The 16,874-nt window shown below is 40.5% G+C and overlaps 1 protein-coding gene across 1 annotated transcript in view; it reads left to right on the top strand.

Moving 5' to 3' along the window:
* The window catches only part of SHB (SH2 domain containing adaptor protein B), a 342,168-nt gene that overhangs the window by 262,737 nt on the left and 62,557 nt on the right, over positions 1 to 16,874 (top strand). The window contains exon 5 of the mRNA XM_089674562.1: positions 404 to 523. Coding sequence (XP_089530688.1) covers positions 404 to 523 — 120 coding nt within the window. The remainder of the gene's footprint in view (positions 1 to 403; positions 524 to 16,874) is intronic.

The following is a 16,874-nucleotide window of genomic DNA, read 5'->3' as shown; positions in this document are numbered from 1 at the left end:
AAAAGTAATAATGATTTCAATTTAGACAAGCCACCAGCACAATGAGCACTTTTCATTGAATGTAAATACTGTCCCTTGTGTGTTTTTTGTTTTATTTAATTAGCTAAATTTAGGTTTTCATCACCCTACTGCAACATAATGTAACATGATAGAAAAATACAGCAGAACATGAGACCTCCTTATAATGACCGCAAAAGATGGATGCAGCTGAAAACTCAGGAGAGATATAAAGCTAGGGGTAATTCAGTGTTCCAGTACTTACCCAAAATAGAAACAAAACTTTAAGAATGGAATAACCGATTAATAAACTTTCCATATTAAACAGTTGGCATGTTTTCCGATTATGTACAGTTGTGCATCTATTACCAACGGTGAAAGAATGAGATGTTTCTTTTAATTTCAGATGGTATCATGGAGCAATCGGTCGGACAGATGCAGAGAACTTATTGAGGTTGTGCAAAGAATGCAGTTACCTTGTACGGAATAGCCAGACAAGCAAACATGACTATTCTCTGTCACTAAAGTAAGTCACTATGGGGGGTAAAAACATTAAGAGTACATTGTGTATGTGTCAGTTTATCTATATACAGATCTCAGGTCTCAGAAAGTACACCTAATATGTCCACTGCAGTGAAAGTATATATATAATGTAAGTGTATCTGTAATAAAGCCCTAGTTGTGAAATTGGGGCAGGTGCCCATTTTTAAGCTGCAGCAAAATATGGGTCTTCCAGTGGCAGAGTCAAAAATGTCCCAGTGGTGGTGATGTCAATGGTAGGAAGACTGTTCTGGTGCCTCCCTATGATGTTGTCACCTCTTTTTCTGTCTGCACTCCTTGCATTCTCCTCTTCTACCCACTCTAATCTATGTCTGCGGGAGCATAAAATGAAATCATCCTGATTAGCTGGCAACTCTGGCCAAAGTCTGGCAAGTTCCCAGTTTATTTGTATTAATACTGTATGTAAATACCCTTGCAACATTGAATGGAATCCATATTGAAACCGCTCAGAACACGTCCTGTGCCCCATTTTGTCTTTTTTTTCTCTTAGCATTTTTTTTTTTTTCCAGTGTGCTTTACTTCAATCCAAACCCTATCTTATTTGCTTTCATTGTTGTGCAAACATATTAAATTATAGCTATGTTTTGAATGTACAAGTATACATTTCCTCAAACATTAACTATATTTTATAACATGGTCCCAGTTTATCCATCCCATCTTTTAGTGGATTATACTGGCACTTGTTCTCTTTTGCTCTGTTTGACAGTGACGTTTGTTATTGAATTTGACTTTATGTACAAATTCCTTCAATATCTCTTTCAAGGAAATACAACGGTTTTCAAGGGAAGTGTACTACAGTTAGGTTCATATATATTTGGACACAGGAAACGTTTTCATACTTTTGGCTCTGTATGCCAGCAGAATAAATTAAAATGAAACAATCCAAATTAATTTGAAGTGCAGACTTTCAGCTTTAATTCAAGGCTTGAATATAAATATCAAGTACAAATTTTAGAAACTGCAATCATTTTTATACACAGTCCCTCCAGGGACTCAAATGTAATTGGACAAATGAATATAATCATAAATAAAAAGTTCATTTTTAATATGTTGTTGAGAATCCTTTACTGGCTATGACTGTCTGAAGTCTGGAACCCATGGACATTACCAAAGACTGGGTTTCCTCCTTTCTGTTGCTTTGCCAGGTTTTAACTGCAGCTGTCTTCAGTTGTTCTTTGCGGGTCTTTCTGCCTTTAGTTTTGCCTTCAGCAAGTGAAATGCATGCTCAATTGGGTTGAGATCAGGTGATTGACTCGGCCATTGCAGAATTTTCCACTTCTTTTCCTTCAAAAGCTCCTGGGTTGCTTTTGCAGTGTGCTTTGAATCATTATCCCTCTGTACTGTGAATCGCCATCCAATCAACTTTGCTGCATTTAGCTGAATCTGGGCTGACAGTATATCTCTAAACACTGCAGAATTCATCCAGCTGCTTCTGTGTACTTTGGACCATGAGCAGTTCCAAGCCTTCTCCACACTTTTTTCTTCCCGGTATTCTGGTACAGATTAATCTTAGTTTCATCCATCCAAAGAATGCTTTTCCAGAACTGGTCTGGCTTTTTTTATTTGTTTTTTGGTAAAGTCTAATCTGGGTTTTCTATTCTTCAGGCTTATGAATGGTTTGCACCTTGTGGTGAACCTTCTGTATTTGCTCTCCTGAAGTCTTCTCTTGATTGTAGACTTTGACAATGATACATCCACCTCCTGGAGAGTGTCCTTCACTTGTCTGGATGTTGTGAATGAGTTTTTCTTTACCATAGAAAGGATCCTGTGATCATCGCCACTGTTGTCTTCCGTGGACGTCCATGCCTTTTTATGTTGCTGCGCTCACCAGTGCTTCCTTCTTTCCTCAGAATGTACCAAACTGTTGATTTGGCCACTCCTAATGTTGCTGCTATCTCTCTGATCGATTTGTTTAGTTTCGGAAGCCTTACAATGGCCTGTTTCACTTTCATGGACAGCTCCTTTGAACGCATGATGTAGGTTCACAGCAATAGATTTCAAATGCAAATACCACACTTAGAATCAACTCCAGACCTTTTTCCTGCTTAATTGATGAAGAAATAATGGAGTAGCTCATACCTGGCTATGAAACAGCTTTTGATTCAATTGTCCAAGTACTTTTGGTCCCTTGAAAAAGGGGGGATGGCTATTCTTAAGAGCTGTCATTCCTAAACCCTTCCTCCAATTTGGATGTGCATACCCTCAAATTAAACCTGAGAGTGTGCACTTTCAGCCCATATCTATTATATAACTATAGCTTGAATATCTTTTGGTAAATACCTGAAAAATTTAAAATTGTGCCTGTTTCCAAATATATATAGACCTGACTGTATATGTTCTGAAAACAAGCAGCAATGAGCTGTTCAGTTGTGTCCTGCTGTGTATGTGCAGCTTTGGCATACTGTCAGTTGTGCCGCTGTGTGCTCAGTGGCATACACCACCAGGTAAAATAATGACTGGTCTGTTCATGCCATGTTTATGCACTGCAGGCACATATATTATGTTCTTTCGAGCTTCAGCAACAGGTTAATGTAGAAGAAAGAAAACTGAGGGAATACACACAGCGTAAAAGCTCAATCTCATGTTATGATTCTGTCCTGTAATAATTCTCCAAATTCCAGTGAAATGACATCACAAACTGCTCTGAGACCTTGCGTCAAGCAATCACCTTTTATAGGTCGCATTGTAAATGTTTTAATTAGTGTAGCCAAATAAAGCAGCTGATCTTTTATCTGCTGTAATAACTCACTGGATTTAGTACTGACACCTGGATTAGAAGTGAGGCCCAGGTTAATTGCATTGCTCCCTTATGTGTTGTAGTTCATTTGCGGTGTGACCTCTTAATTTAGCTGACAAATCCCTTGAATTATCCCTTACCAAGTTTAAAGAGCGCTTCTTGTGTGAAACCTCCCAGTGGGTTTAAGTTGGTGTTAAATTCATATTTGGAGATTTCCAGACTGTAAAGTATGTTGAAACAACTTGATATTTGCCTTAGCGGCTGTCAGCTTGTAGCTTTCAATGAACTACCACGGTGCTGTGGAGTGCTGTGGTAGTTAACTGAATCTTCCTGTCAGTATATCTGCTTGACCATACATCCCGTATACTGACAGGTCTGCAGGAGACCTGCATGGCACCAGCGATCTGCTGATCACTGGTGCGATGCTTTACAGGCTCCTGCAACTAAAAATAAATGCACATTTTTTTATTTGCAAAAAAATGTGCATTTATTATTTTTGGTCAAACAGTGAACTTATTCTTTAATCGTTCAAAGGTAAAGCATCAGTTCATTATAGATTCAGTTTTTTTCGCTATCATTCAACTTTAGGCCTCATACACACAGGATGTTTTAAAAACGCTGCTCCTCATAGCAGCAGCGTTTTGGTAGAAAACCGCTTGACACTTATAAACACTTTCACAAGCATTTAGGCGCATTTACAGGCATCGAGTGCTTGGAAAGTTAGTTCATTTCATTGGCCAGAATAATAATTAATTCTGGCCATTGAAATGAATTAACACTCAAGCGCTAAACGCTTCACACGTTTAGATGCACTTACATGCGTCAAGTGATTTTTTTCTGTCAAAACTCTATTGATCCTGAACGCACTGGCAGTGTTTGTTTTTTACAGCTCCTAAAAGCCCTTGCCACTAAACGATTCTAAAGGTCTGTATGTGCATGGACGGATAAGATGGCATGGAGGGGCGCTTGATGCCCCTAAAAGTGGCCGCAAAAATGCCCTGTGTGCATGAGGCCTGTTGGAAGCCTCCTAATTTGTTTGAATACATTCTGCAGTGGGTAGAAAGCTCAAATAAGAGCTTTATGAAAATAATACAGCTGTTTAGAGACCTGCATTCCTCTGCTTGGTGACAACCTGTGGTAGTGTCAGTTACCCCTCCCAGAAGCCCTGGAAGCTGGGGTCATGAAAAGTTTGTTTATTTTTTTGTTTGTTTTCTTTTGGGTCTTTTTGTAAACCTTTTTCTTTGGCCATTTGTCTTTGGGGGTTAGAGGGCTGTAAATGCAGTGGAGCTTCCATTTTGAAGGTCAGCTTTAATGGTTATACACATGGCAAATTGATAGTGATCTAATTTTCATTTCATTTTTTTTTTCAATCATGAAACAATCTAAAAAACAAAACAGTGATTTTAGGCTCTATTAACACTAGTACGATTTCAGATGCCACTTGAGTCACACAGAATGGCATGACAAAGGAAATCATATTGTTTTCAATGGTGCCCATTTACACCAATGTAACTCTGCATGATGCAATTTTGGAAAAGCTTCCTGTACTACTTTGGTGCAACTCCTGTGTGATTTTGGCCCCAAAAAAAGAAAACCACATCCAAATTGCACTACATAATCACAGTGAAAATCGGATCAAAATCAGATTGCAGCAGTATGAACCTAGGCTTGATAGGAGATGGAATCAGAATTGCCCCCTTTGAGGCCTAGAAGAATAATCTGATCTCTTTTGATGAAATTGTCATTTTCTTCTGTTTTTTCAATTCATTTTTTTCTATAAACTGTATTGTGTTGCCCAGTTTTGATTATGCAATTGACAGAATTCTGGTGATTGATTGAACTTGTAGGTGGTAGATTGCTTAATTTCAGGTGATTACTTGCAATTGTATGTGCAATTCCTGATAGTAATTGAAATTGACTGAAGATTGCCACGTATTTTGCCAGCTTTACACATCTGTAATTGATCAGTGACCTTTATAGCTTTTTCTCATATTCTTGTACGAAACCATTTACCTAGGGCAGCCAAGGATGAACCATGGATGCAGACAACAATGCAAATGAGTCCCTGATATTTATTTCAGCATATATCTTATAAAAGCTGCTTTAAATTGGGTATTCTTGACACTTGTACAATTTGTAATACTGTCTAAACTATGCGACTCTTCGCTTACATAATTTTGTGTTTTTTCTGTAAATTAACTAATGTATTAAATTGCCTTTAGGTAAAATATTATTAAATGCAGTTTGACTGCATTCATAACAATGGGAACTCAACTAATTTAACTTTTAGAACACTCAGTTTTTAGAAGACAGCATTTTCTAAATTCCTTTTTTACTGTTTTTTTTTAGTTTTTATTTTCTTGGGTCAATAGGAGAAAGTGAAGTGGCAGGTACACATTGTTAGGCTGAATGACAGGAAAGTTTGTATTGTACAAGAAGTATGGTTTTGACAGTTTGCCAGTAATATCCACTTTCTTTTAACAAACTGCAACCTAAAGCCAGGGCAAACTCGCTGGAAATACTGTTATTTTATTATCTGTTGGGATTGTCAACATATCACTTATTAAATGGGGTCTAAAAGTGAGCATCATGATTTCAATCTGTTTACAACTGAGTGGAAAAATGAGTGTGTGTATATTCAGCTGCATGAATTCAAATATAATGAAAGTTGCTGTAGAGCAGAGAGCATTTGCCATAATAGTACTGCCTAGTTTGTTGTTTGTTTGTTGTCCACCAGAGGTGACATATTGACACTCACTGACACTGCTCTGTCATCTCCATGGCCATCTTCTACAGAACTGCCATCTTCTTATTTCAGCCTTTGGAAGGCCACTGATAATTTAACACTTGTATATTGTCCTAAATCCTGGCTCCACTCTTGCCATCTTACAGATGCCTGGAGTGTACACTGCACTGCACAGGCAGTGTTCGCAGTGTTCGCACTCAATTGCTAGAAAAGGGGGGACAGCTTTTTCTACCAAAAGCTCTACCCCTGAGCATTATTTTTTCTACTTTGGTTCCATTTCAGGTTGCAAGTATCGATAACTGTAACATGACAATCCTGAGCTGTTGTTTTTAATAACCTTCGGTCGTCTTATACATATGCAGGAAAATCTGCAAAAATCAAGAAGCTAAATGTAATTTCAAAACATTTTATTTTACCCAAAACTCAATCTATTTAAACTAGAGTTTCATATGTTCCCCAGAAAAGTACCGTATTTTCCGGCGTATAAAGTGACTGGGTGTATAAGGCGACCCCCTAATTTTCCAGTTAAAACATAGGCTTTGGGCTATACTCGCCGTATAAGTCTACCCCCCTTCCGAGGCAACACCATTTAAAAACTTCAGATTTTTTAACTGAAATGGTTATGACTTACTAGTACTTAAAATCCTTCAAAATCCTCATGTTCATCCTCTGACATCATAAGTTCATGAATGACATCTTGTGATACATTTGTAAGACAGTCATCATATGGATCAAATTCCAAATCAGATGGTTACCGCTGGATGTGCAGTAATACGGTAGCTTCGGCTACATACAGTATACAGTATATATACAGCCTGCTGGATGTGCAGTAATGTACATACAGTATACCACACTGAGCCAAGCTGGCTCAAAACAAATGTCCCTATGACAGATTAATCTGTCAGCCCGCTGCATGTGCGGTATATACAGTATACTGAGTATATACCACTGTGGTATATACAGTATACTGAGCCAAGCTGTTTCAAAACGTACTGGTACGTCCCTACGGTAATCAGCCCGCTGGATGTGTGTATGTACGGTGGCTGTGGCTACATACAGTATACACTGGGCCAATCACGGCGAGCGATGTATTCTACTAATGAATACAAAGCTTGCTCAGATTGGCTGAGGTTGTGACATCATCAGCCCACCTCTCTGACTCAGCCACTACGAGCAGGCTTTGTATTCATTAGTAGAATATATCACTCGCCGTGATTGGCCCAGTGTATACTGTATGTAGCCGCAGCTACCGTACATACACGCATCCAGCGGGCTGATTACAGTAGGGACGTACTGGTACGTTTTGAAACCGCTTGGCTCAGCGCAGTATACTGTATATACCACACATCCAGCGGGCTGACAGATTAATCTGTCATAGGGACATGTGTTTTGAGCCAGCTTGGCTCAGCACGGTATACTGTATGTACATTACTGCACATCCAGCCAGCTTGACCCAAACAAACTCAAGGTTCACATTTTATACCCCGCGTATAAGATGACCCCCAATTTTTGGGGTATATTTTTAAGTATAAAAAGTAGTCTTATACGCCGGAAAATACTGTATATATGCATGTGCTCTAATGCTTACACAAGGTGAGTATTGGGCAGATATGTAGAACATTAAAAAAAATTCTGATCTGCCTGCCCTTCAGAAATAAACGTAGGGAGTGAACTTGACATTGTTTAATAGTAATCTTTGCTAAGCTGGGTTCACTCCCACAGCTTTCAAATATAATGCTTGATACATCTGGAGGAGGTGCTCTCCAAGGTACAATGGTGTTGTGATTGTTTCATAAGGTGGGATTTTGATTGCATAGGGAAATAATTGTACGTATAAAAAATGGCATGTGCCATGTTCATATTGAAGCATCTATAGTGCACTCTAGGGGTTGGGGGACACAGACAAAACCAAGGACCAACTATACCAAAAAACATCAGACTTTGCAGGTATGCAGTGACCATTTTAAGGAGACTCCACTATTGTTGATAAAAAGGCATTATTGACAGTTATTAAGTCAGTTCTATACATTGCTAGGTTTTTTAGCAAATCTTGCAGTTTTTTACTTACTGCTTTGTGGATGCAGACAGACCTTTCCATTAGCTTCCTTAGACATAGTTAAAAAGGAAGTGCTTTGTGGGAGGGTCTGCTTGTTAGAAAAGTATATGAACAATCCCATGAAATGGAAGTTAGATTTATAGGGATATTCTCTGCTGAGTGTAAAGAATTAAATTATTTTGTTTCAGCATTCTCAACTATATGTGAATGGTTGATTGTTAACTGTCTAGTCACCAAAGTCAGCAATATCAACTTAATCTAAAACAATTTAAGTATCTATCTGCAGTATTTATTTAAAGCGGAGTACCACCCAAAAGAGGAAGTTCCGCTTTAAAGATTGGTCCCCCACTCCCCATTAAGGATCAGAAGCGGGGGGAGGGAACCCAAATTTGACAGGTACCCGCTCCCACTTCTGCTGTGATTGCCTAGGCAATCAGAAGCAAAAGTTGTCCTCCTACCCTCCCTCCCCGAAGTCTTGTGGGACACGTGACAGGTCCCAGAAGACGACGGGGCCATTCAGAAAGCGCAGCACTACTCGAACATGTGCAGTGGGCACCCGGTTGTAAAGCCGCAAGCTGTCACAGCCGGGTGCTCACACTGAAGATGCCGGTGCCTGGAATACTGGACGGCCGGTGAAACGGGCTGCTGCAGGGGCAACACGGGATCACGGGACAGGTGAGTGGCTGTTTTTTAAAAGTCAGCAGCTACAGTTTTTGTAGCTGCTGACTTTTATTTTTTTTACAGAGTGAGTGGAGCTCCTCTTTAAAGTGATATTAAAGGTTCATATTTTTTATTTTTATAACAAACACATCATGCTTACCTGCTCTGTGTAATGGTTTTTCACAGAGCAGGCCTGATCCTCCTCTTCTTGGGTTCCCTGCTGGCATTTCTGGCTCCTTCCCCCAGCTGAGTGCCCCCAGACCAAGGTGCATGCTCTGGGGGCACTCATGCATTCTCACTTCTGAGCCAGCTCTGTGTGTCCATAAGACATACGAAGCGCAGCTTGGACCCACTCCCTCCGCACTGGCTGTGATTGACAGCAGTGGGCTCCAATGGCTCCTGCTGTTGTATCTCAGCCAATGAAGAGCGAGAGACCCAGGAAAGCCACATAAAGGTAAAAAAACCTTCAGCCTTTAGAACCACTTTCAGTGCAGCACATCATTCTCTATAAAATGTTAAAAAGATAAATGCTATAACTACATCCCTCTCTCATAGATTGTAAGCTCCAAGGAGCAGGGCTCTCCTAACCATCTTGTTTTGAACTGTATTGTTGCTGTATTGTCTCCAGTTATATTGTAAAGCACTGAGCAAACTGTTGGCGCTATATAAATCCTGAATAATAATACATCATATGTGCAAGAAACCAAAAAAAAAAAGAATCAAAAATTGTGCTCAAATCAGTTCAGTTTGTGATGAGTCCAATACTTATGAAAGAATCTTTAAATTCCATTTAATAAGTCCACATTTTTTAGGGCTACATTTTTTTACCCACCACTGCACATGTATGGTATAAACAAGCCACATTGAAAACAATGGTTTTCAATGTGCCTTGTTCACACCGTACATGTACAGTGGTGTGGTGAATAACGCACCTCAACCATCATTCAAAAGCAATCATCTTCACTGTCATTGCAGGCTCATGTCAGTGGTTGGAGTACTTATTATTTGAAGTCTTTATAAGGGATTGTTGAATTGCAAATATATAATAACTGTAGATAGATATGTAAGAGTGTAAAGCAAGGTATACTTATGCAGTGGCTTGAACAAAAAAAAAAAAAAAACCTGACAGATCCCTGCATGAACACAAGCAATGTTGATGCAGAAATCTCTCCCTCCGTGTCTTTGTATTCTGACAGAATACACTGAATAGCGTTTGCAGCCATTGGCTGCGAGCGCTGATTAAATGCTGGTTTTCCTGTATGACCATTCGACATAAGCCTGTCATGATTTTTTTTTCTTTGTCTGTAACTACAGTTATAAGATGTTGGCGGTTCTTTGATTTTTGATTTTTTTTGTGTGTGTGTGTGTGTGTGTGTGTGCAAGATCCACTTTTAAATATTTCTTTTTCCATTTCTCTTTTTGGGATTTTACAAATTTAGACTAGGCGCACCTAGTCTTTGAAGCATATATTTGTATCAATTGTAGAATATTACCTTTCCCATTCAGCAGTAGTGCATAACCTGATATCTTCACAGCTAGGAGAAGCCAGCTCCAGCTGTTTCCTAACAAATTGTTTCTCCACATCTCTCTGTACAAGTAAATCTGGGAGGAATGACAGCCATCTTAGAACTTGTTTTACGCCTCTAAAAATTTTCTGTGACAGATATGCTTTATTATGGAAGCGCACATCAGTTCCAAAATCAGCTTTGCGTACCTTTTGCTTATCAAGGACAAATATAGAAATCTATGGCAAATATGTACAGATATATATTCCACTAAAGAGTTTATGCACAGTACACAGCAGCTTACCCTAAGAAATTGACAACATTTGGATCTAGGGTAATAAATGAAGGCTTGCGTTTGTTAGAAAATAACACCAGGAACATAGGAAGATATTACTTTAATTTTTTCTTTTAGCAGTCATTGTTGTTCCTTCCTTTTTATTTAATTAGCCTTAGCATAAATAAACATAGTGGTTATAAATTATTCTATAGACATTTCCAGACGCCTATCGAGTTTGCTATTTCCAGAAGTCATAAGAGTAAATCATCCCGCTCATAATTAATGCCAATTGCTCTGAAAATGAGACTAGCTGAGTGCAATAAAACAAGCAAGCTCAGGTCGTAATGAGGACATCTGGATGTATGCTCCTGTTCAAAGGAATCGATCAGTTCCATCATTTAAATATGACTATAACCTCATGTCGTGAAAGAGGGTTTTTTGGTTTACCAATAGATTTATCCAACCCCGCTTAAACCACTCTGTAACAGAAGATAAACGTTTTACATGATACAGATACATCTTGGGTATGTGACAGATGTTCTTACACTTGCTAACAAGTCTAGATAACAGCCCATGACACTTGCCACTGGACAGAGATTTCTGGTATGGTGGTCCAGTTGGTGGATGAGCATTCAGGCTCTCACGAGATGTTGCTTTGTATTGCTTTACACTTCTTATAAATAAATGGGACTATTTTCAACATTACCAGATTACATTTTTGAGTAATAAAAATTAATATATTTTTGCTCTCCCTCGTGTCTTAAAGTATTACCATCCTAGATCACTGAATGGTCTCTGGATGCCAAATGCAGTTTGGGCGCGTCATGTCATTAAATACTACAAAAGTCTATTATTTCTATCTTGCTCTGCACACCTGTTAAATCATATCTAATAAAAAAAGAACGAAAAGGTAATATATTGCAGTTTTAATATATTGCATATATATTGGTCATGCAACACTGTACCCATATGAATTTTTTAGTATTCTTTTTGAGGCATATAAATTCTTATTTTGATGGTATTTATTCACCACTGGGATTTTTATTTTTTTTCTATATAAATGAAAAATTCCCAAAATTTTGAAAAAAACTGTTTTTCTTATAAAATTTTGCAAATAAATAATCTTTCTTCATAAATCTTGGCCAAAATTTTGCAAATAAATACATTAGTTTATAACCAAAAATTATAATTTTTCAAAATTTTTTTTTTACATTTTTATTTTATTTTTTTATATTATTATTTGTTTTTTTTGTTTGTTTTTTTACATACTGTCACCCTAGCAGTACAGTGTCACCATAGTGACACTACTACTAGTGGGGGGGGTTATGAAGATTTTTTTTTTTTTACATTGATTGCTTTTACACCCATAAAGGCTGTAAAAGCAATCATTTCTCCTTCTCTCTGGCTGCATTCTTGCAGCCATTGAGAAATATTGTGTGAGCTGTGTGTTCTGTCCCCACATGAAGGCGAATGAAGGTATATCTAATAATGGCTGTGTAACTTCCTACCTTCGTATCCAAGCAGTGGAGCAGACCGGACCGGCAGATGTTCAGGTTAGATGGATCCAAACGTATACACGGGAATGAAATCAGCGTGGGTTTATTTGGTCCAAAATACAGCGACAAACAGTGATACAATACTGTAAGGTAGTAGAGGTATTGATGCTGTCCTGCGATATCTTTCCTGAGGCTAAAACTGGTCAAAAACTGATGCCTTCACAAGCCCAGGGTAATGAATGTCCTGTCACACAGCTATATAGCAGATAAAATGGCTGCAGGAAGTGACCAGAACCAAGGCTTGCCTAAAACCACGCCCAGCAGAGAAAACACTTACTAGCTATAACAAAGGCATGCAGCATGCAAATTCTGGCCAGCAGATGGCAGCAACAGATCAAGACATAGAAACAACATGGTGAAATAAGAATTGGTAATACAATGCACAGTTAAATAACAAATATGAGGGGAACAGCACACTCCCCGTCTGAAATTCCATAAGGGATTTCACTATGACGAATGTCCATAAAATATAAAACAACCTGTAACAAAGAACATGTTAGAATGCAATAAACATAACAATATAGTAGATTCCGAGTTGGAATAGAGAAGAACCACAAAGTTCAAGTTCAAGTTCAGTAGAGTTCATCCAGCAGGAATGTTCTCGATGGGTAGTATCAAAATGAGTTCATTAATTGGCCTTGCGAATATTTTAAGCTCACCCTTTCTGAAGATCTTCAACTCCACTTTACGGACCTTGCCATCCTTGCTAGGAAGAACCTTTGTAATTAGTCCCATAGGCCAGTCAATCCGTACGGTATGTTGCTCCTTCATTAACACGAGGTCGCCTTCTTTTAGGTTTGGTTTGTGGTGTTGCCACTTTCTTCTTCCTTGAAGAATATTGAGATACTCCTTTCGCCACCTGTTCCAGAAGTAATCAGCTAGGTATTGTACACGTTTCCAGTGTTTTTGGTAGATATTCGCATGAGTAAATTCTCCACTAGGTAATAGCGTAATCTCAGTTTTTTGGGTAAGTAGGATAGCTGGAGTCAGTACGGCTGGTGTTTCAGGATCCATAGATACTGGCACGAGGGGTCTAGAATTGATGATGGCTGAAACTTCAGCGAGAAGGGTGACTAGAGTCTCATGTGTGAGTCTTGAAGAGTTTACATCCATCAACATAGAATTCAAGATGTTGCGTGAGATGCCGATCATTCTCTCCCAGGAGCCCCCCATGTGGGAACTATGAGGAGGATTGAAAATCCAGGCGCAACCCTTTTCCGCCAAGTGATCTTGAATGGATTTGGTGTCTATGTTCAGTTCTCTACAGGCTCCAATGAAGTTGCTTCCACGGTCAGACCTCAACTGTTTCACTGGTCCTCTGATTGCAAAGAACCGTCTTAAGGCATTAATAAGGCTGGATGTGTCCATGGATTCTATGACCTCTAAGTGAACGGCTCGCACACTCATGCAAGTAAATAGTACAGCCCAACGCTTACTGTTTGCGTGACCGCCACGGGTCCTGCGTGCGGACACCATCCATGGCCCGAAGACGTCTAGGCCAACGTAGGTGAAAGGCGGCTCTGTACATAGTCTGTCCACAGGCAAATCAGCCATTTGTTGGTGTAGTTGTTTTCCTCTAGCTTTGCGACAGTGAACACAGTCATGCAGTACTTGGGCCACACGTCTTTTCATACCTATAATCTAAAGGCCAGCAGACCGTAACTTGCCCTCAGTGATTTGCCTGCCCTGGTGTTCGGTCTTTTTGTGGTAGTGTCGGATCAGCAAGACAGTGATATGGTGTTTGCTGGGAATGATGAGAGGATTTTGTTCTGCAACTCTTAGGTGGGCTTGATTCAAACGACCACCAACTCTGAGCAAGCCAAAACTGTCAATAACTGGATTTAAGTTGGCAAGAGGGCTTTTTATTGGAATCTGCTGTTTGTTGTATAAGCACTTCCATTCTACATTGAATTCCTCTTGTTGGACGTGACGTATTATGAGGGACTCACTATGAGAGATGTTCTCTGCAGAGAAGGGTTTATGGCAGACGTGCCAACCGTGACAATCCTTATCTTTGTGAGTATTGTGATAACATTCCGCAATGTGCACTAACCTTGCGATAGTCCTGACGAGTCTCATCCAACTGGAGAAATGTTCAAAGCGCTGGCTACCGAGGCTGGAGATTTGCTTTGTTCCAGTGACCAATACACTGACTTCAGCGCGGATTTCTGGATCATTATCCGGATCCTGGATGCTGAAAACTTCCTGTACACAATCGTCCGCCTGTTTTAGCAGAAACTCCGGACCTGTAAGCCAAGTAGAGTTAGTAAAGGAACCTACAGACATAGGTCTAGTGGCATGATCTGCTGGATTAAGTTCGGATGGTACATAGTACCATTGTTCAGGTTTGGAGGACCTCCTGATTCTCTCTATGCGGTTACTGATGTAAACATAAAATCGTCTCGTCTGATTGTAGATGTAACCTAATACGACCTTACTGTCCGTGTAATACTGAACTTCATCTATGTTGACACCTAGTTCTTCTTGTATGAAGTCTGCAATCTCCACTGCTAATACAGTCCCACAGAGTTCAAGTCTGGGAATAGTATGATCAGGCTTGGGGGCTAACTTAGCCTTACCAAAGACGAATCCAACGTGATTTTGCTTGTTGGGTTCTGTGACCTTCAGATAGGCGACCGCTGCTATGGCCTCTGTGGAGGCGTCCGAGAACACGTGGAGTTCCTTCTTTACGCTAGAAGTAAGTGAGGTTTTAATATAGCATCTTGGGATGTGGATCTCATCCAAAGCACACAAGGATCGCTTCCAGGCTTCCCATTTTTGCTCTTTATCGGAGGGAAGTGGGGTATCCCAATCCTTGATGGTTTCAGAAAGTTGTCTCAGTAGGGATTTACCTTGTATGACGATGGGCGCTACAAATCCCAGCGGATCAAATAGGCTGTTTACCACTGATAGGACACCACGTTTTGTGAATGGCTTGTCTGCACAACTTATTTGAAAACCAAAGGAGTCAGCCGAGAGATCCCATCTGAGGCCCAAGCTCCTCTGCACAGGTGGACTGTCCAGTCCCAGGTTAATGTCTTTGAATCCAGGTGCATGATCACCTCGCTCGAAAGCTCTCATTACGGTTAGGCTGTTTGAGGCAATTTTGTGTAGTCTAAGGTTAGCTTGGTACAACATATTTTGAGTCCTTTTGAGCAGATCGATAGCCGCTTCTTCAGTTGGTAGCGATTTGAGCCCATCATCCACGTAGAAGTCTTTTTCCACAAAGTCTTTGGCATCTGTACCATACTCAGATTCCCCCTCTATTGCAGTTCTCCGAAGCCCGTAAGTCGCTACGGCTGGTGAAGGGCTGTTTCCAAACACATGTACCCTCATACGATACTCCATCATCTCTGCGTTGGTGTCATTGTCCTTGTACCACAGAAACCTGAGGAAATTCCGGTGGTCCTCTCGGACTACAAAACAATGGAACATATGTTCAATGTCAGCAGTGATGGCGACAAGCTCTTTCCTGAATCTCATCAGCACTCCGACTAGGTTATTAGTCAGATTAGGACCTGTGAGAAGAATATCGTTAAGAGATACACCTTGATGTTTGGCGCTTGAATCAAAGACAACCCTAATTTGATTAGGTTTTCGTGGATGATATACTCCGAATGAAGGCAAGTACCAGCACTCGTCGTTCTTCCTTAAGGATGGAGCTGGTTCTGCATGGTTGTTACGGAATATTTTATCCATAAAGGCAACAATGTGTTCTCTCATTTCAGGCTTGCTGTTCATGGTACGCTGAAGAGAGTTAAATCTAGACAGAGCTTGTTCCCGGTTGTTCGGGAGTCTTACCCTGGTAGCTCGGAAGGGTAATGGAGAAACCCAGTGATTGGTTTCGTCTTTAAAGAACTCACTGTCCATTATCTTGACAAATTCTCTGTCCTCTACTGACAAGGCTACTTTATCGTCGTCCTTGGTTGTATGAAAGACTGATCTCCCCAAGTTGTCGGCAAAGAGGGGAGTAATGACGTCAGGTGGTTGTATGAGGCCTGGAGACTTCTCCTTCACCTCATAGTGATGAGGACACGGCTTAATGCAAGTTGTGCGTCCATCTGCACGCACGTACGTTTTGAAAGAGTCAATTCCTGGTTGATCTAAGCATACATTTCCTATGATTACCCATCCCAAGTCCAGTCTCTGGGCGTATGGTGCATAGTCAGGACCATTACACTGTTGACGCACCTTGTGTACCCTTAGATTGTCTCTGCCGAGCAGGAGTAGAATCTCGGCGTTGATGTCCATAGGTGGGATAACGTTGGCTAGGTGCCTTAGGTGAGGTTGGTGAACTGCAGCTTCTGGGGTAGGAATCTCATCCCTATGGTTGGGTATTTGATCGCATTCGATCAGCGTCGGTAAGGGTATTTCCGTATCCCCACTGACTGGAGAAGCGATGAATCCTTGTGCCCTTCTGCCGCTAGTCTCTATGCGGCCCGAGCAGGTGTTTAAGGTATAGGGTTCGGATGGTCCCTTTATTCCAAAGGCTTCAAAGAATTTAGGACCTGCTAGGGACCGGTTGCTTTGGTCGTCGATGATGGCATACATTTTTACTGCCTTTTCTGGTAGTCCCTCTGGGTAGACCTTGATTAGGCATATTCGGGCACAACATTTCTCACACTGGCCCTCCCCACATACATCCAAGCATGAGCAGGAAACAGCATTCGCTGCATTAGCGTAATTTTGGGGCTCCCCGCCATGACTTGGAGCAGGACTGGTGGTGACGGCAGTGGGTGAATCTCTGGAGAGTGGGATTGGGTGCATAGCTGAGGCATG

Source organism: Staurois parvus, unplaced genomic scaffold (assembly GCF_062004578.1).
Source record: "Staurois parvus isolate SC_StPar_1 unplaced genomic scaffold, SC_StPar_1.0 ptg000012l, whole genome shotgun sequence".
NCBI classification, from domain to species: domain Eukaryota; kingdom Metazoa; phylum Chordata; class Amphibia; order Anura; family Ranidae; genus Staurois; species Staurois parvus.
Note: the sequence above shows the minus strand (reverse complement) of the source record. Positions and strands in the feature narration are given on the sequence as shown.